The sequence below is a fragment of the Lepisma saccharinum genome, chromosome 25, assembly GCF_977018435.1.
Source record: "Lepisma saccharinum chromosome 25, izLepSacc3.1, whole genome shotgun sequence".
In the NCBI taxonomy this organism is placed as follows: Eukaryota; Metazoa; Arthropoda; class Insecta; order Zygentoma; family Lepismatidae; genus Lepisma; species Lepisma saccharinum.
Genome location: NC_139253.1, coordinates 45,220,078 through 45,241,565, shown reverse-complemented (window position 1 = coordinate 45,241,565; position 21,488 = coordinate 45,220,078). Strand labels below are relative to the sequence as shown.

Genomic DNA, 21,488 nt, shown 5'->3' with positions numbered 1-21,488 from the left:
ATGTGATATATACACCACAATTGTAACACACTCATGTTATTAACGATTATTATGCTTCATAAAGAACTCAATAACTCACTGAAATTTCTAGTTAGAATTGGTAATGCCAACTTTAATTCTTTTTAGAGGGAGGACAAGACTTTCAAACTATATATGTATGGATGTGTATAGATTGAAACAGTGTGTTAACATGATAAACAATAAATACTCATTTCTTGAATTAATATTCTGCATCATACAGTATCTACAATAATAATAATAATATATCTTTATTTAGCGGGCAAGGTTCAGCATATGCTGTTCTCCCACCTAACCCTTGTCAGAATACAGTCTATAGTTGACACCCATCTCCTACAAACAGTATATATATCCAATAAGAAAGAAAATAAAGAATAATAATAATAATAGTAAATAAGTAAGTAAAAAAGATGAAAGAAAAACGTATGCACAATTGGATGTCAAAATAGAACTAGGGCCTCCCCGATGGTGCAGTGATAGCATCGTCACCTTGTAATCAAGGGGTTCCAGGTTTGATACCCGGTGGAGGAACATATAGTAGTTTGGATCCCACTTTAAACTGTAGGTCCAGTCCCGATTAGCCTTACTGTGCATAAAGTGAACTTAAAACAGCAAATCAATCAATCAAATTAGAACTGTAAACATACAATTAATATGTATACATATAAAACTACATAAAACTAAATATTAAAAACACACATTAAATACAGTATTAAGTATATGTATGTATGTAAGTATGTATATGTGTGTGTGTGTGAGAGATAGAAATATTTCACATGAAGTAATATCAAGTTCTTACATTGACACTGATTCATTGTGGTATTATTTTAATCATGTTTGCTTCTATATTCAAACTGTTTACATAGAAGAGAGTTCTTTGCTTTGGTTTTAAGAGCATGCGGTGTTGATTGGCTAGTTATTGTTGTGAGCAATTTAATCCAGGATGAAACTGCATTTACCGAGAATGATGATTTAAATGAGGCGATACTATGATGACATGTAAAAAGTTTGTTATGCTCTCGTGTGGAATGTGAGTGTATTTGAGTGCCTATTTTAAGTTTTCTGAATAGATAATCTTACATTTACAATTTTGTTTATGAAAGTGATATAGTGCAGATGGCTTCTTCTGTCCATTGTTAATATTTTCCTTGTGTTCAAATGAGGCAGGATATGTTCATGTTTTCTTATGTTCAATGCAAATCGTATACAAGAATTTTGTATCTCCTGGCAAATCGTATACAAGAATTTTGCATCTCCTGAATTTTCCTTGTATCTCTGGCTGAAACCCCAGGCCCATAAACTACATCACAGTAATCAAAGAGTGACCACAATAAAAGCTCGGCTTCAGTTTAACTTTTTCGGTTAGATAATTTCGAGACCTATATGAATTTCTGAGAATTCTACACAGTCCATTGATGTGTTTGCAGTAGGTAGGTATATCTGTATGTCATCAGCACAGAAATGATATGTACAGCCGGCAGCCGACGAGAAGATCGCTGAATGAAGGGAGACGGGGCACAGAGGGAAAGGGAGGGTCAGGTTCATTTGCAGAATTTAGGGGTGGTCGGGGAGAAGGAAGTCTTGTTTTCTTCTTGGCGGGTCATTGTCAAGCTGACGAGAAGAGTTCTGGCGGAAGAGCACCTCCCCCATGTGAAAGAGTGGAGTCGCCTGGCAGTACGTCACACCTCTTCTGCCAGCGCTCTTCTCGTCGGCTGCCAGCTGTACATGTTTGTATTGCGCTTTTGATAAGTCTGCCATGTATAAAGTAAACCACAATGGCCCCAATATTGACCTTGAGGTACCTAACTAAAAACAAAACTTGCCATCCTGAAAAACACAAATGTGCATGTAATCCAAATTCCTGTAAGACATAACCTCCCAGAATGGTCAATAGTAAACAAGGAGATTAAGAAGACAAACAGACAAAGTGAAAACCTCATCTATGAAATAGACTATGCAAAGGTAATAAAAGCAAATAACAACAGAGAAAATTTCACCATGCATGGCTTACATTATAATGTAAACAGAAAAAGAAATTTGTGTTAGTCCATAGCTATAAGTATTGCAAGTAATCAGGGAAACTCATAATGTCTGAGTCAGTACAGAAACTGACTCAGTCATCATTACCATTTACACAAAGCAGGTTATCTATACCACAATGCAATAGGAATTGTATTATGTTACTTCACCTAAACATAAGATCTCTTAGAAATAAGTCAGATGAGTTATAAATAATAATTGAGGAAATAAAACACAGCATTTTAAGTATTAATGAACATTGGCTACGGGATGGAGAATTACAAATGTATGTGCCACCAGGTTTTAGGCTTATGACTGGTTACTGCAGATCGAGCATCAATCATGGAGGGGTATCATTATATATCAATGAAAATTTAGATATTAGTTTCTCAGTTTTAGATGTCAGTCAGTTTTGTGTAGAATGGTGTTTTGAAGTTGTTGCGGTACTATTACCATATTTAAGAATAATTGTCATCTCCATCTATCAAGCACCTGAAAGCAGTATAGATTTTTTTTATTGAGCACTTACAAAACCTTATCTCACACCTTGATAAAGAATTTAGTAAACACAAAATAATAATTCTTGGAGATATCAAAATTGATATCCGACATGCCAGTCCTAAGCAATTATACCTTCTGAATATGTTAAGATCGCTTGACTATTATTGTGCAAATGATTAACCAACAACACTAAACTCATGTTTACACAACATTTTAACAAATTTAGATAAATCTAGTTATGAAATTGGAATATTTAATACATTTTACTTATCAGATTATAAAGGCCTGTGGTTCAAAGTAAATACTGATATGCCTCTGAACAATACACATACCCAGATCAAGTCTGCTAGGTTAATTAATGATGACAGATTGAATACACTGAGAAACAAACTAAAAGAAATTGATTGGCTTTACTTAATTACTTCTTGTGCAATTGTAGACAAGGCATTCGACAATTTTATCAACACTATTTCCAAAATATACAATGACTGCTGCCCCAGAGTCCTTAACAAAGAAAAACCAATTAAGGCAAAATGAAAACAAAAGCGAATGGTATACTCCTCAATTAACTCAATTAAAAACACAACTCATGATGTATTATTATGGATATAAAAATAATAAGGTGGATAATGCTAGATATCTGAAAATTAAGAGCATTTATAAGTCAAAAATAAAAGAAACCAAACTTGCTGCAAACGAGCACTTCATTAATAATTCCAATAATAAATGTAAGGCAGCTTGGGATATTATTAAAACTGAGCTAGGCAAAGTGAAGTACAAACAAAATGAGAATATCTCAATTACCCCAGACGAATTTAATTACTTCTTCGTCAAGTCTGGAAACAATGATCCCACAAAGATAAATGCTGCAAAAGATGGTGATGTAAATGGTGTACCAATATCACATGACAATAGTAGTAATCTGCCTAGATTCAGATGGTATGAAGTTAAGCCAATGGATATTATTAAAGCAACACAAAAATTAAACAATTCAAAATCTGAGGATTTCTATGGTTTATCAAACTTTGTTATATAAAGAATTATTGACGTTATGCAGTACCCACTTACTACTCTTATTAATTGGATGTTTGTCAGGGAGTGTTTCCCTACATGTCTCAAAGTCTCAGTTGTTGTTCCACATAAAAAGGGAGATAAGTACAATCCAAGTAATTAACATTCAATATCACTTGTGCCTATTCTTTCAAAAAGTATAGAACACTGCGTACATATTCAGCTAGATGAGTATTTTTCAAATAATAATTTATTCACAAATGCTCAGTATGGTTTTAGAGCTCATTCATCTACCACAAAACAAATTAAAGCATTGTTGCAACAGTACTGGATGCTTTTGAATCTAAACTTTCTGTGAGTGCAACACTTATTGATTTAAGTAAGGCTTTTGATTCAGTTTCACATCAAATGCTGATAAAAAGGTACGTTCTTATGGTATCCTAGACGCTGAACTCTCTCTCATAAGATCGTATCTATCAAATAGACAGCAGATGGTCAGTATAAACAGTAAACAATCAGATCTCCTAAATATTGAAAGTGGAGTGCCCCAATTGTTCTGTTCTTGGTCCTTTCCTTTTTAACATTTATGTAAATGATCTACCAGCTTCATACCTCATAAAACAGTTTTGTATGCAGACGATACTACTTTCCTCACAATTGGCAATAATAAATACATACTTAAAGAACTGGACGAAGAAGTAGAAGAGAAGTCCACTCTCTAGTTTGAAACTAATAAATTGACTATTAATCAAAACAAAACAGAGAAAATAATCTCCACCCTAAATAAGGACATTGAATGTACCTCAGTAAAGCTTCTTGGTCTACATCTAGATTCAAAATTATCCTGGGATGTGCAAACAAACAAATTATGCTGCAAACTGGCCAGAGTCATATTTTTATTAAATAAACTTAGATCCTGTGTAAGTGAAAATTTATTGGTACAATTTCTTCATAGCCATTTAACATATGGGGTTTTATTATGGGGTGACTCGTCAACTGCTGGCAATGTATTCATTTGGCAGAAAAAGGCAGTAAAAAATATGGCTGGAATATTCAACCAATCTGTTTAATCAAACCTCTTTTCAAGCAATATAAAATAATGACTGTTCCATGCCTATACCGTACATATTTAGCTGCCTAATGTTTATCAAAGAAAATATTCATAAATTCAACACAAGACACTCTGTACACAGACACAACACAAGATTCAGTTATAAGTTGGACACACTACCAACCAGGCTAAGCAATGTACAAAATAATTACAAACACATGAGAATAAAACTCTTCAACCAGCTGCCAGGGACAGCCCACTATGCACCTCTTGAAAAATTTAGAAAGGTTCTGCAAGACTGGCTAAGAGAGAAGGTTTTTCTACTCAATAGATGAATTTATTCTGCAATCAAAAGATGATTTAAATTTCTAGAACTTTTAATATGTGCAATACTATTCTCTCCATACTCACCCTATGTATTTATTATTTATATAGGCTTGTTTATGTTATTCTTGTATTGAGTTTTATATTTAGATATATATGCTATTCTTGTATTATGCCGTATATTTGTGTTTATACTATTCTTGTATTAGGTATGGCTAATATTTGTATGTTTATACTATTCTTGTATTATGTTTTATATTTGTACCAATGACGACATCTATTGCATTATTGTAATGCTTAATGATGAATAAACATATTGATTGATTGATATTGGTGCAGATTTTTAATATGATAGTGAGATGACAGGCATTTGTACTTTCTGGTGTCTGTCTGTAAGATACAAGTTGAACCACTTGATTGCTAATGGGCTGAAGTTAATATCTGAGTTTAGCTAAAAGTAGATCATGCCGTACACTATCAAAGGCTTTGCTTAGGTCTAGGAGGACTAGAATGACTGCACTCCGTTCATCCATGAAATGAAGGATGTCATTTACTACTTTTGTGAGTGCAGTGGCTGTACTATGTTTACTGTGAAAACCTGACTGTAATTCTGGTAATATATTGTTCACCTCAACAAATTTGGCGAGTTGCTGGCACACTACTTTTTCAATAATTCTAGAAACAACAGGCAGCAAGCTTATTGGTCTAAGATCATCAAGACTTTGAATATTCTTCTTCTTTGCTAGTGGGATTATGTGATGGGACCTATGTATATGAACCTTTTTGCATATAAGCCTTATGAATCACCCTGTATTTATTACTCACCCCATCTAGATTAGTTAGATACAATATAAATAAAATAACAATGCAGGCACTCAAGTAAAACAAAAACAGAAGTCCGACAACTTCAAGTTTTCCAGCAATATCGATATTTTCATTCTGGAATGATCAGTGGCGTACATAAATCAGTCTTTAGATTACTGTATTTAAATAATTTACTTAAATTCAAGTTTAGAAGCTTGTTTTAATAGTCTGTAATATATAATAAGCAATTACCCATATATTAAAACTAAATGTATAAAAATATATGAAAAAAGTTGGTTTACCAGTGGTAAATGCAACAATGGAGAATACACCAGTAGAAATGTACCCATAACGGAAACAAAAGAATGATTATTGTATGTTTTTCCCACTTATAATTTTTTATAGGTTTTCTATCCCAGTTTCTCGGTAAATATGCAAAGAGGAATTCCACAACTTGTTCCTTTTACACGGAGCTTATGTGGATTATGCAAACATAAACATAAGATTTTATAGTTCTAGCAAGAATGTTTTAACATTTCTGGTCCTTTACATGCAATAATTTACTTTACTCTAGCCTTCAGTATTGGTGTTAGTTCCACCCTTGCTACAGTTCTTGGCTACAAACTCTGAAGTGACAGAAGAACATTTATGTAACGTGAGGGTCACTGTTTGTGGAGCTGCCGCAGCTACAGAACCTATGATTCACCAGTATCTGAAGAAGATCACCAGGCCTGATGCACGTTTTGATGAAGGTGAGGTTTAATTTACACATCTGCTGTAAAGGCATAAGTGTCAATCGCATTTTATGTGTTGGCTTTTCCAAAAAAAAAAAAATAAATAAACCCTGCATTGAACATTATGGAAGTTTGTCATATCATAGCTGAACGTTTCCAAAATCCACAGCATTTTTTTTTTTTACTTTTTCAAGTGACACCCATGCCCGTACACCAGACAAGTAATGATGTATCCTCAGGACATAAGTGTTTTTGTGATGTCACATCCACATGGTTAGGATAAGAAGAACTAAAAAGAAAAGTAAACAGCAAACAATCATTAAAACTGTTCTCTAACAAGAGGAAAAATAACATTTGAGAGAAAATTGGGGGGGGGGGGAATGTACATTCAATTTATAGAAATATATATACTTGCACACATCTTGAAAAGCACAATATCGCAGTAGAACAATATTTTGTTGTGAGTCATTCGTGACATTTTTGTGATTTTTCTTTTACTAATTAATGAATATCAGCATGAGAGACCTATACCATATATGCACATGTGCATATGAACACACTCACTATGCTGTGTCAATGCAGATGCTTTAGGATCGGTAGAACAATAATACAGAAGCAGTTCGTTTGTTATATAATGAAAAGAGTTTGTTTTAAGTCCACCTGCTCGGATTGGCTAATCAGGGCTGAGTCCACTTTATGTTTGGATTGGCTAATCAGAACTGGATCTACACTTTAAAGTGGGGATTCGAACCACTGTGTAATGTCCCTTACATGTGCCTTTATTTTTTAATAGATCCAAATGATTTGAAATAATCAGATATTTTCTAAGAGCACAAGAAGACTATTGAGAACCACATGGTTTTCATTTTCAGACCATGATTTAAATATAATGGTTTGTTTTTCAAAATGTCGCTGATCTGCAGATGTGTGACACTAAATTTCTGGTTCTGGTATTCGTATAACATTAAAGTTAACTACTGCTTGACAATAGATATTTTGTCTATTTTTGCAACACTGTCTTCCTTTTTTTTTTAACACTGTCCACTATTGAGACATTTTAAATTGGTGCTGGGGGTATAGTTTTCAGTGTCCACATTCGTTATTGAGAACTAATTTCTCCTTCATTGGACCTGCCTTCCATATTTTTCCGCACCCTGACCAGGCTGTCACACTTGTGTGACAAAACTAGGGTGCGGGCGAAAGGATAGTTCTGCCAATAAATTTTAAAATGCCTGTTTTTTAGAGTTCAGAGGTGTCTGTTAGGAAATGTTTTACTGTATTTGTGGAGCGCGATATTCTTGAGCATTTTATTACGGTGAAAAAAGCTTTAAATTTGGACAACTGAAATTTTTATGTCCTATTTGATTCCTTAAGTTACATTACAGTTAAATATTATTTGGTACTGGGGTATTGAAATATAATTTTAGCAATATTGATGGGCATCAACATTTATTTGATTCAAAACATAATAAAGCCCTGGATTAAAATTTGGCAAGTTAAAGAAGCCTTATTCAAACTGAATATGTCTTCATTAGACTGTAGACTCGAATTTTGCTGAATTCTATGACTTATTATTTATTATTGCTGTATACTAGGCTATGGATTGACAGAGACATCACCAACAGTAACTGCACATGGCAAAATACCTATTGAAAACTACAAGTATGGATCTATTGGCAGATTACTTTCCCTAACCGAAGCAAAACTTGTCAACACTGAAACTGGCTTACTAATTACTGAACCATACCAGCATGGGGAGTTGTGTTTCAGAGGGCCACAGGTATGTGATATTTTATATATATATATATATATATATATATATATATATATATATATATATATATATATATATATATATATATTAAAGAGATATTGTACTTTATTTCACATCATGTATTGTACATATTTTTTTCCCATTAGGTGTAGGTATATTATAGAAATGAGACCAATTAACCAGTAGACTCTAAGGGACCATATTAGTGATGACATCACCAGCAGTGAAGTGAACAGATCGTCACAATCTTTTTTGAGTTATTTGGTTATATGCGTGGATTGAAGAGGTGAACATGATAAAATCCCAGACAGGGGTGGAAATTTGCCATTGCTGCTAGACACTGGCGTACGCAGGATTTTTCAGGGGGAGGGGGGGGGGCTGATCTTGTGAACTTGTGAACAGTGGCACAGGAATATTTTTCATCTGTCCTACATATATGTACAGGGTAGGCTAAACTGATACCGGGGGTATCGGTATTTTCCGATACCGGGGGTTTTGGAATTGGTAAGTATCGGTTGATATTTTTGCACTGATACTAGCCGATACCATTGTTTTTGAGTCGCTAGAGATGCGGCCAAAACCAATTGTCTTTTCCCATTTCAAAGTTTTGTTCACCTTTTCCAACTTACCTTTAGTTTTGAAAAAAAATGAAAAATAGTTGTGCATTTGTTAAATGAACCTGTACTCAAGTTTCTGGGAACAGCAAGTGCGTGACACAAAGATCTGTACGCAGATAAGACTCGCGGTCAAGTATCTTGCAAATCAAGCGTAACATGAAATTATCCCCATAGTAGTTTGCTGTTTCTGTTTAGTTCTCTTCGAAGTCTACCAGGCTCTCTTCGTACAGATGCGGTCTTGTGTAACAATAACCCCAATGAAGTCCCGAAAGCCTGTTGTTAATCCTTCCACTTTCTTTGGTGTTTGCGGACATCTCTCTGTTTAGTGACCTCCCGCAGTCAAAAAAATCATCGCCCATGAAAGTGGTGGACGTGTCTCAGACATAGTATGTGTACATAGTATTTTCCTGGAAATTCAAATACCTGGGCTAATCCACCCTTTTCCTTTCCAACTTTAGACTTTTGTTTGTCCCGACTGGGTTTCAGCAGGCATTTCGGCACAAGGAACGCATCAGGGGAATAATTTTCTGGAAAGTGTAGTGATGGGTTTGGATTTCCTCCCAAGCCAAGCGATAGAACTATGCATTTAATTTTTCTTAGAAATCATTTGCCGAAAGAATATCGAAAGCAAAGTCACTTCGGAATATCACTGTACTGAAGTCAATCGCCTGATATAGAAGCAAGAGACTGGTATGTTTTCATTCTCCCCTTACAATTTGTTTACTAATTATTATTCTCTTCGTTAAAGGACAAAAAAGAGACAAAATTGGTTTCACATTACAGCTTTACTGTTAGTTTTAGACGTCATGTCTAAGACTGGTAAATCGCCAATTATTCTTGTGTTCACGGATGATTTAATGTTAGTTTTGGAAGAGTGATCCTATAGTTTTAGAGGAGGTTGAAGAGGTATGATCTCATTTTTCAACATTGGGAGAGAGGAGCACGCGACGACCACACGATTGCCTTGCTCTTAGTTTCACTTAATATTTCTCTAATATTTGAAACATCTGATTGATTGTCACTTAAAAAAAATGTAAAGTTGAGATGCATCGTTGCAACAGAGCATTGCTTGGTGGGTTAATTTATTCATCGCCCCTCATCAGAAATGCATAGGTATAAAATGTAATAATAATAATTACACAGACGCACACACATATAATTTTATATATATATATATTTTTATATATACCGCGTGAGGCACCTAAAAGTACCACCTGAAATAGCGAAGAAACCAGAAACAGTAGCGATGTGAGGTTTGCGGGAAACAATAATATCAAATGGGGCTCGTAAATCGGAGGTATGGGGTGGGTCGAAAAATATCGACAAATGGAGCATCTGGAGCAAAGTCATATTTTTTTTAAATGGAACGATATACAATAACATGCATAATATAAAAGAGCACATGCAGAGAAACACAACGCCGTTGGTCTCATGCATCTACTGCACATAGGAACGAAGATATGGCCATGTAAAAATATGTAAACAAGTGGCCCACTTGACCGTCAGTGCCACGGCATGTAAGACTTCTCAGGTGCCTGACAGAACTGCCTTTACGCAGAGCAAGTTTTGATAGCAGGTCCACGAGATCGTGTTAGTTCATAGCAAGCAGTCGTAGTGGTAAGAGCGAAGATTATGGTGTTCACAAACATAGAAAAAGCGGACATGATCCTGATTTATGGGGAATGCCGAAAGAATGCCTCAGAAGCCTACCGTGTGTACGCAGAGAGATATCCGGACAGACGACAGCCATCTCGACGTCTGTTTGGTAAGTTATTTATTAAATTAAGAGACACCGGACGTGTAACACCACGAGCACGTGTGCGGAACAAGCCAACTACAGGTGAGGCAGGTGCAACAAATGTTCTCGCCGGTGTTGCTGTGAATCTGCATGTTAGCTCCCGTGAAATTGCCAGGGATGCTGGGATGAGTCAGCGAAGTGTATTGCGCATTCTGCACACACACAAGTTTCACCCATATCATATCTCCCTCCATCAGGAACTTCACGGGAATGATTTTGTGGACAGTTTTCGGTTTTGCACATGGATGTTACGACACGACACACCCAATTTGTCACGTATCCTCTTCACTGACGAGGCAACTTTTACCAATCATGGAAATGTCAACCTAAGGAACATGCACTATTGGTCGGTGACAAATCCACATTGGCTTCGCCAAGTGGAACGCCAGCGCCCATGGAGTGTGAACGTGTGGTGTGGTATAGTTAGGGTTACCAGATCGCTATGAGGGAAATGTAGGACTTTATGTTCCAAAATGTAGGACACTGAGTCAAAATGTAGGACACAAAACATTCACAATAAATAATACATATTTCTATAAAACACGTTAGAGAGTAATTTAAAATTGACACTTTTCAGTAAAAAATAATATTTCTTAATGAATTCTTTAATTCAAAATTTCCAAACTTGTAATTATACTAAACAATGCACCTGTTTTAACGGAACTTCTCAGAGGAGCCAATATTTCCCAAAATTTCAGTCAAAATATATTTATGAGAGACTGAACAGTCAAACTCTTTGATATTATTTGGGCCAGTACCAAACTTCTTACAGACTTTATTAAAAAAAATTCTCTCGTGGGTCCGTTGTGCTGATGGTAATAAAAGTAGTCTCTCAACCTTTGCATTATGACCTGTAATGGCAAACAAATATTCAGCAATTACCATAGAAATGGTTCCAGAAGTTTCATCTTGGGTACTTTTTACTTGAATAACAGGGTGTCTACCAAAATATCAAATCCAAAATTAATTTATTTTTCGTTTTTGTTTACCTAAGTAGGGGTCGAATAAATAAAGGTTAAGTTTGAAATTAGCAATTAAGAAAGTAATATTTAATAAGAAAATACATTTATTTTTATTTTTCGTTTACATAAGTAGGGGTTGAATAAATAACGGTTAAGTTTGAAATTAGCAATTAAGAAAATAATATTTAATAAGAAAATACATTTATTTTTCGTTTTTGTTTACCTAAATAGGGGTCGAATAAATAAAGGTTAAGTTTGAAATTAGCAATTAAGAAAATAATATTTAAAAAGAAAATCCTACCAAAAGGCTGGTTAAAATGTAAACTGCAGCAGTATACAACAAGAAATATAGATCTATATCTATTAATGCATGCTGGACTGCATTTTGCAGACTAGCGAGGCTCTGGCGTTTGGATTCACAGCCAGTATAATCTTATGGGGGGCTCGTGTTCTCGTCCCTATATGTTTGTGATTGTCTCTTCATGCATCTTATCTTATCGCCATTCATCCTCATCTTTGCGACTAGCCAAAGGGGCAGAAAAGTTAAGTAAAATAAACTGAATCCACTGATCAGTCATTGGGATAGCAAAAATTCTTGACCACATAAGTATAATTTCTTGACTTTTTATTGACTTCTTGACCTACTTTCTTTATTTTTTCTTGATTTTCACGACTTTCTTGACTAGTAGACACCCTAAATAACTTCGTTCTCTAAACCCCTGCTTTACAATCAAGATAATGAATAAGAATGGAAAAAAACCTTGTTTCATCAGTATAAACCCCAAGGCAAGAAATTACCCTCAGGCATTGAACGGTCGCGTCATCAGAATGCGACCCCAAAACTTTTGTTCATGAATTGCTTCCGTTTTTCCGTTTGTCCTCTAGCAGGACAATGTTTTATTTTATTTTTCAGCAATGACTGAAACAAAATAAATGCCACTATTGAGTTTGAGTGTGCAGTCCATAGACATGTAACTTGCATGATTTCTCTTTGTTGAACTGAAACACGTATTTCCCTAATTTTATTACGTGACGCTCAAAATGTAGGACATTTATGACATTTTTCAAATTCCTCCCGGACGCCGGACACAAGGCTAAAATGTAGGACATGTCCGGGAAAATCCGGACGTCTGGTAACCCTAGGTATAGTGGGTGAACATCTCATTGGCCCTTTTTTTATACAAGGGACACTGAATGCTGACCGATACATACAATTTTTACAACATGAACTGCCTGTACTATTGGAGGACATACCACTTCAGACAAGGAGGGAAATGTGGTACCAACATGATGGGTGCCCAGCTCGCAGTGCAAGACGCGCTACAGCATGTGTGGAAAATACATTTCCAAATCGTTGGATTGGACGCGGAGGGCCTGTCAAATGGCCGGCTCGTTCCCCAGATTTGACACCGTTAGACTTTTTCCTGTGGGGAAAGCTGAAGGACATTGTCTACCGGGATGTGCCAACAACTCCAGAGGATATGCAACACCGCATTACTGCAGCCTGTAGGAACATTCCCTACGAGATGCTACATTCTGTGCAACGATCTTTGCGTGGGCGCCTTGTTGCCTGTATCGCAGCTGACGTCCACCACTTTGAACACACACTTTGACAGGTTTTCGCTTCTTACGCAGTGGTTCTTCGACATACTGTCATGGTCATTTTCATTATGCTGTAACACTGTCAAATACATGGTGCTGACGATGTCTACTGAATTTTTTCTTCCTTTAACACGTTCTGTCTTCATCTTGTCCAATGGCTTTCGACATCTCATACTTGTACATGCCGTGGTACTGACGGTCAAGTGGGCCACTTGTTAGTTTGTTTACTTATTTTCACATGGCCATATCTTCGTTCCTATGTGCAGTAGATGCATGAAACCAAAGGCGTTGTGTTTCTCTGCATGTGCTCTTTTATATTATGCATGTTATTGTATATCGTTCCATTAAAAAAAAATATGACTTTGCTCCAGATGCCCCATTTGTCGATATTTCTCGACCCACCCCATACCTCCGATTTATGAGCCCCATTTGATATTTATATATATATATATATACATAAATATAAATAAATAAAGGTAAAGTGCTCCCCTGTGCTTAGCACCATGCCATGAAGGTGTATAGGGGGTGTGGGAGTAACGCCCCACACTTTCTTGATCCAGTCGTGAGTGGGGGTGATGTGATCAGCATCATGCCCCTGACCGCCTTTACCCCCCCCCCCCCAGGGTTTCCGCCAGGTACCCATGTCATTTGACACTGGGTGGGTGCCGGGACCGCTTCCAATGTTAGAAAAGACCTTTAGCATTTTGGAATTATACAAGTAACGGTATTGGCATCAGTATCGGTTCAAAGTAGTATCGGTCAGCCCTAGTACAGGGTGTTCATAAAAACATAGCTCGGAAACTACATGCAATAGAACAATGCTGTTGATTGCAAAATGAGCTACAACTCTCCACATTTATATACCATACACCTCAATGTGCGCCCCTCTAGTTGCTCCCAGAACATCAAGGTGGTAATCCACTTCTGGCCATAACTTCACCATTAACAGTTAAGATACTCTCCGTTATTCTTCTTCGAAGAGTAGCAACATCTGGAACAGGAGTGCGGTAAACACAATCTTTGACATACCCCCAGAAGAAGAAATCCAAGGGTGTGATATCAGGAGAGCATGGTGGCCAGGGAATAGGTCCATCACGGACTATCCACCTACCAGGGAAATGCCTATCCAGAAGACCTCGAACATCCTTGGACCAATGAGGGGGTGCCCCATCTTGTTGAAAAATTATGGTTGGCTGGAAGTATATCCTTGATTGTTCTATTGCATGTAGTTTCCGAACTATGTGTTTTTGTAATGGTACCGGTAAGATCACAGATTTCCTGTTTTTTTTACATAAATACATTTTATTTCTTAATTTTTTAAAGAATTTATGGTTATTTTAAAAACAGATAATTCCAAAACATATGAAGCTCTAGACCTCGTTTTGGGCTCATTTGGAATGTGATGGAACAGAAAAATCAGAATTTTGTCATTTGAAAGTAGCGAACAAACATGCATCTATTCATTTTTAATGCAGATTGTGATTTGAAGGGGCGATAGGAGGGATTCTCCTCCCCCTTTCCTGTTTTGAAACATCAGATCTCAACTGGGGATCATTATTTCCAACCCACTTGTAAACTATATCGTACTTATGGTTTTCCAGTTGAATTAAATTAAGTTTACCGCACCATAGCTACATACAAAAATTTCGTTACGCAATTTATGGTGACCGTGTATAATTTATATGGGTCCGTGGGTCCCAAGCTCACCCAATAATTTATGTAATTTTTGTGAACTTAAAATGCAAGTGTTTGAGCCACCCAATGATTGTAAAATATTGGTGTCCTTGGCTGTCTCTCTTTTAGATGCAATGTATTCAATATTTTTTCAGACTTCTGCTATTTCACAAGTACTTTTGTATCGAATACTAAACCTTGGCTGTGTGTTTGACATATGTTGGGTCGGTTGGTCATTTAATCCTGTTCTGGAGCTTGTTGAGATCTGTAGTGTTTCGATGTGTATTAAATGAGTGATGATATGATGAAATTGGTGAATGGACACTCACAAACATCCATGCCCAGGCCAGGATTCAAACCTGGGATGCCTGGCGTCGCAGCATGATGTGCTAACCACTCTGGGGATTGGCAATTCAATTTAAATTGTACCAATATCCAGCTGAATATGAATGTGGGTTCAGTGCCATGAATCTAATCTTTACTGAACAGAGTGGGATTAAATATTTGCTTGGATCATAGAATGCATCGGCGTAAATCAGTTTTGGTGATACCCCTTTTTGGTGATTTATTTTCATGAGATATGAGGTGTAATTACCATTTTAATCCTTTGTTCTAAAAGTTATTCAAACACAAAAATGGTTATCAGGGGTCATTTTGAGTTGTTGTTTTTTTTCAACTTAATTACTACATTTGATTTTTTTTTATTTTTAAAAATTTGGGGGGTGTTGTAGCCCCTTCAGGCTCCACTCTGCGTACACCAGTGCTACTAGAGATACTTGAGTCTGGTAGGGTGAGGGAAGAAATGCAGTACGTTTCATATATTCCTTCTTCAGTTTGGTTTCAGAGTTTATACGAAAATATCTACATCATGGCTGGTTTAATAAAATATTTAGAGATATAACAATTATTTCGAGTTGCTATGTTTGTTGTTGACAATGGAAACATACATTGTTAGGGAATTTAAATAAAAGGTAATTTTCACCCCAAATACTAAGGTAAGTGAGTTGTACTTCAATTTTCATGTTTCAAAATATGAGCATCAGAATATATTACAGAGGCAAGATAGGTGAGGAAGATATGGGAATGAAGAAAAACAATTAAATTTTCAATTATATTTAAGAATGTAAATAATAATAATAATAATAATGCATTTCCAATTTAGTGTCAATTGAATTCATTTACATAATACATCTCAATGACTATTTTGAAACGGATATTACTTATCCAGTTTATTATTAAGAAAATTGACAAAAATATTTCTAATATTTGTATGACGTAACATTACGTTCTCAACTTTTCAAATAAACGAACATACTTACTTGTTTCCCTTCTCACCAATAATACATGATGATATTTTCAAATTTCAAAGACATTAAGAGCATTGAGGAAGTCAAGACATGGCAGAATGTCATGTAGGCGAGTGTACAAGATGTGGCCAAAGGCTGCATTGAAAGTGCATGAATATTGTAATATAAAGATGAAAACCTATTCTAGTTTTTTCACACGAACCTTCTTTCACAGGTCATGACTGGTTACAAAAATAATGAAAAAGCAACTAAAGAAATTATGGATGACGAAGGGTTCCTACATACAGGAGATATTGCTTATTATGATAATGATGAGTATTTCTACATTGTTGGTAGAAGCAAGGAGCTTATTAAAGTGAAAGGAAACCAGGTTAGTGGAAATCTATATACTAAACTATTAATTTTATATTTTTTCAGGGCCTGCTTGATATTGATGTTTGTCATGCCCATTGAATACATTGTGGAAATGATTTTAAAGTGTTATAAAAAATTGCACCATAATTATTATATTGCAGATTTACTATACTAATAATAATCCATTGCCCTTAAATATTCTCAATTTGTTTATGTGATTATTACAATATTACTAAACATGGAGCCATGGTGGTCTAGTTTTTAGAACGCCTGACTTACATGCGGGAGACCCAGATACAATTCATGAAGTGAGTGATCTATGGTCAGAATTTTTTCAGTCTTGTCCCTGCATAAAGCAGCTTTGGGACTCACCCAGCCTCAAAGCAGTTGGTACATCGGGGCAACCCTGAGTGGGGGTAAAAGTGGCTGGAGCATGGAGTTGATCATATCACATCAGCAAGAAAGTACTTGTCAAATTTTTGAAATGGATAGTGCTCAAAATATGCCTCTCACTCCCTTACAACGCAAAAAATCTCAGTTCAATTACTTCAGTCTTCAGTTTCATTTACAATTTTCAGGATATGTAATGTTTACGGCCTTAAACCAGCTTATGTAACCATGCTTAAGAGAATGACTTGTAGCCTTTTCCTCTGGTTGTATGCAGTGTATATTGGCATGTGTCTGGTTAGTGTCAAGTTACACTTGCAAGTTATATATAGGCAAAGTGTAGTGAACTATCAATCACTTGTCTTTTTCTTCTTTTGAAAAAATATTTTAACAACAATGCACCTTAAAATCTACAAGCTCACTTTAAACCAGTTTGTACATGTTAATTCATACACCCTGTAAATAATCGGTAATGGTAATATATTAGAAACTACTAGAGCTATTTGGTGGACTTATACAGAGCATTCCCTGACATTCGCTACAAGACTCGGCGGCAAGCGGCCTGGCACCAGCGCTTGTCTTTCCCGGTGAACGGGTCGCTAGAGTCAGCTATTTAAATTACAGTTTTCATATTGTGTACTAACCTTGACTACAGAAGGTGTTGAAAATGATGTCCCTCTGCTGCAACACATTCCTGGCATCTCCGTAGGAAATTGACATTTACACGTGCAAGTTCGTCTACTGTAATTCTCCCGATTTCTCGTACAATACTCTCTTTTAACTCACGGGTGGTGTGCAGATTGTCTTTGTATAATTTATTTTTTAGATTTCCCCATTTTTCTTTCCACTTTTATTCAGAACTGACCCTGTTACTCTAAACTTTTTAAGAGGTTTAATATAGTGGTCGTATGTGAAACGGGAACACCAGGAAATTTCGTTGCAATACGTCGTCGCACTTCTCCACAATTCCTCTTTCCGAAGTAACACTCAACAAGATAAATCCTTTGCTGTAATGTAAACTTTTGTGGTGCCATATTAAGCCAAAATCTTCAACACAAGGACACGACACAACACAACTTCCGAGGGAGGATTATACTGGTGTCAGTCTGCAACGTCAACAGAAAGGGAAAGGGAGCGAAAGCAGGGAGAGGAAATAAACAGACTGTAGCGCAGTGGCGAAGATATAGTACAAGCAATGCAAGCACTGCTTGCACTATTAAAATATTATTTAATGTACTTAACGTTGAGGGCATTATTTATTTTCTATCACACTCGATTTCGCGAAATTTTACGGCCGCAAACTCTCTCCGCAGCCCGTTGGCAAGCAGCAACCTCTCTGCTTGCAGCCACTGTGAGGGAAACCAACGCTTCTCAAGTATCATATGGCGAAGGGTAGATGCTGGTGAAGGTACGGTCCCAAAACCACTAATAAAAGCTCTGCTTTTCGGAGCTTTTCGGCTTCTCGAAAACACCCGAGCCGAGCAGAAAGCAGACACTACTATCAGAAAACATACAAGTGTTAACATGATCTCGAAGATGTATATTTGCTTTATTATAAACACAGAATTATTGAAATAAATTAATATAACTGTTCCAAATTCCATGTAGATAAACTTTAAAGCATTACTTTGAGTTTCAAGATTTGTAAAACGTGTCAATAATGTCGACGTTCAGGGATTAAGGCAAACATGGTGTTCCGGCACTGTGGAGCGCTGGAATCTACAGAACAGCTGGCTGTTGTCCGCTTCACACTTCTCTTGTCTCAAATTACAACGCACGCCAGTGTTGACAACTACCAAATAATTTACACTATATTTATCGTAAATTTTCATACAAACAATGAACTGATGTTTTTTTCGATAAAACGTATGTAAAAAAAAAAGCAATGAAACTCTCTTCTGAGACCTGCAAATAGCAAAAACGTTAAGTCATAAATGCTATCCAACTCGAAATATTATTTTTATTAATATAATACATTATTAAAAAGAAGAACCAGCGCATGTTCTTCCTATTGTAATGGCCTATTATTCGAAAGCTTAATTAATTTTAAGCTTCAAGTCAGTTCTATTACTCCCCCGTGAACATTAATTTTTACAACGAGGTTGACATCACTTTTCTGTTAGCTTCTGAGCTTTTCGGAATATTTTCCATTTATGTGGGAAGAACGAGTGGTTGAAGTGAGTGTTCTCTTTTGTGAAACAAACATGAATATTTCAAATTTCGTACGGGAAGCTGTAAGTAATAGCAAGTATTTTATTATCAATAACGTGACAAGAATTTTGAACTTAGCAGTATGGCCGTTGAGAGAGGAGTTCATGGATATATTATTATTATTTAAAATGTCCTTTCTTTCCTAGAAAAACTGGGGCAATGGACTGTATAATTTATATACCCCCCCCCCCCATTTTTCGGAGTACTGCATTGCTTTCCTTCCTCTTAAGACCACGCTTCGCTACTGCTGTAGCGTGCAACTGTCGTGGACCCGTTCACCTGGAAAGACAAGCGCTGATGCCGGGCCGCTTGCCGCCGAGTCTCGTAACGAATGTCAGGGAATGCTCTGTACAATAGACCTATGATGCACAGTGTCTTTCTTTATGGTTTATTTGCCACTTTGAAAAATTATCGATTTTAAAATAATTGAACTTGCTTATTTTTTAAGATAGAAAGCTAAGATTGCTTGATGCAAGCGGTACTGGGTTTGAGGCAAGCCCCCCTCCCCAACACACACACATTTCAGTGTTGTTAGAACAATTGGGGAGCCACTTCAAGTCAAGAAGTACAGAGCCCCCAGTCTTGAGTCAGAAAACATCGGCGATGGGACTCAATGTACTGATCACACGTCCTCCATTGAAAAGTCACTTCACACGGCCTTAAACCTCAGAGGGCTGTTGACCCATGGAATTTAATTCAGTTTAATCTTCAATTGTCAACTATTCAAAACTTATGCACAGATTTACAATTTGAACCAACCCACCGGTGGGTGTGTAAACACATTTTCATGCATCAAACATTTGTAAATTCAAAATTCAATCATCATACAAGAAAATAACCTTCAAATTTGTAACAATTTTGATTGAATGAAAATGTGCTCTTTAATATATATATATATATATATATATATATATATATATATATATATATATATATATATATATATATATATATATATAAGCATGTACTCCACCCTGGAGCAGGTGATCTATTTTGTTCATACTACTTGATGCCATCTACAGGGTGTCCCACGAATGGAGCAACTGGGAATTAAGAGTGGCGTTACTTTGTAATTTTCATTTTCTTTTTTTCCTGTTTCCAGTATTTCCATGTCATAGACCATCACTAAACACACCTTTTGTTGCCTTCAAACATCAACAGTGTTGCCACTGTACCTCATAATTTTTTTAAAACACCCATTTGGACCGGTACGCCTTTACGAGGCATTTCAGGATGGCTATACGCGAAAACGATCGGTTTTCTTCTCTGAACTATAGATGGTGAAATAGTCCACCTACCCAAGGTGGAAATTGACGTCCAAATTTCTGTACGAATGTTTGACATGCAATATTCCATGCTTTGTGGAAAAATAAATTTACACTTTCACTTACATTTGGCAACACTGCATGAACAACACTGCACCCCGTTTGTTGTTTCTATGTTTAAAAATATCTACTTGGACAGGGCTAACATTTGGTGTATGACTTATGTATGTACAGGTTTCGGTTACAAAGTAACGCCACTCTTAATTCCCAGTTGCACCGTTCGTGGGACACCCTGTAGAATAAAGGATAAAAACAGGACCAGTGTTAAAACTATTCTCATTTTTGTAAAAAGCACAATGCACTCTTTCTTACTTGGAAAATACTTTTTCTCAGGTATCACCTACAGAATTAGAAGTTCTAATTCGTGAATTAACAGGAGTTGATGATGTGGGTGTTGTTGGCATACCAGATGCAAGAGCAGGAGAAGTACCTAAAGCATATGTGAAACTCGAGGAGGATAGTAAGCTCACCGAGAAGGAGATTTTGGACTATGTTGCCTCAAATACAGCTCACTTCAAGCATCTTGCAGGAGGTGTGAAGTTTGTTGACTCTATACCTAAATCAGCTTCAGGGAAAATATTGCGTCATGAGTTAAAGCAGTTATAGAACATTACCACAGATGATGATTGATGTACAATATGGTGTATTATACACAATGTCCACCAATAATTCCAAGGTAACAAAGTAGATGATCACTGTTGCTGTATTATTTTTTTAAGAATATATGTTTTTATTATATAAAAGCTCCTTGAGTTTTAGCATTATTTATCAAAGTCATCCATAAACATCTGTTTGAAGGTACTGTAATGAGTCAATATACACTATATATTTACAAAGTCCATGAAACATTACAAACGGCAGTATTTTCACAGACACACGCAAACATGCACTCAAATGTTTAGAAAATGAAAGACAAACTCACCAAATTATGATTTCTAACTCCATCTCCAGCTGTAGTTCCCCTGGCAGCCACCGCAGTGTTACCACTGTTGCCATACGAAGGGAAATTTTCCTT

The 21,488-nt window shown here is 36.3% G+C and overlaps 1 protein-coding gene across 1 annotated transcript in view; it reads left to right on the top strand.

The window, feature by feature from the left end:
* Positions 1–21,210, top strand: part of LOC145979039 (uncharacterized) — a 51,742-nt gene extending 30,532 nt beyond the window's left edge. The window contains exons 5-8 of the mRNA XM_083112116.1: positions 6,303–6,480; positions 8,058–8,242; positions 16,411–16,566; positions 20,807–21,210. Of these exons, the coding sequence (XP_082968242.1) occupies positions 6,303–6,480; positions 8,058–8,242; positions 16,411–16,566; positions 20,807–21,079 (792 nt within the window). The 3' untranslated portion in view covers positions 21,080–21,210. The remainder of the gene's footprint in view (positions 1–6,302; positions 6,481–8,057; positions 8,243–16,410; positions 16,567–20,806) is intronic.
* The last annotated feature ends 278 nt before the right edge of the window (positions 21,211–21,488 follow it).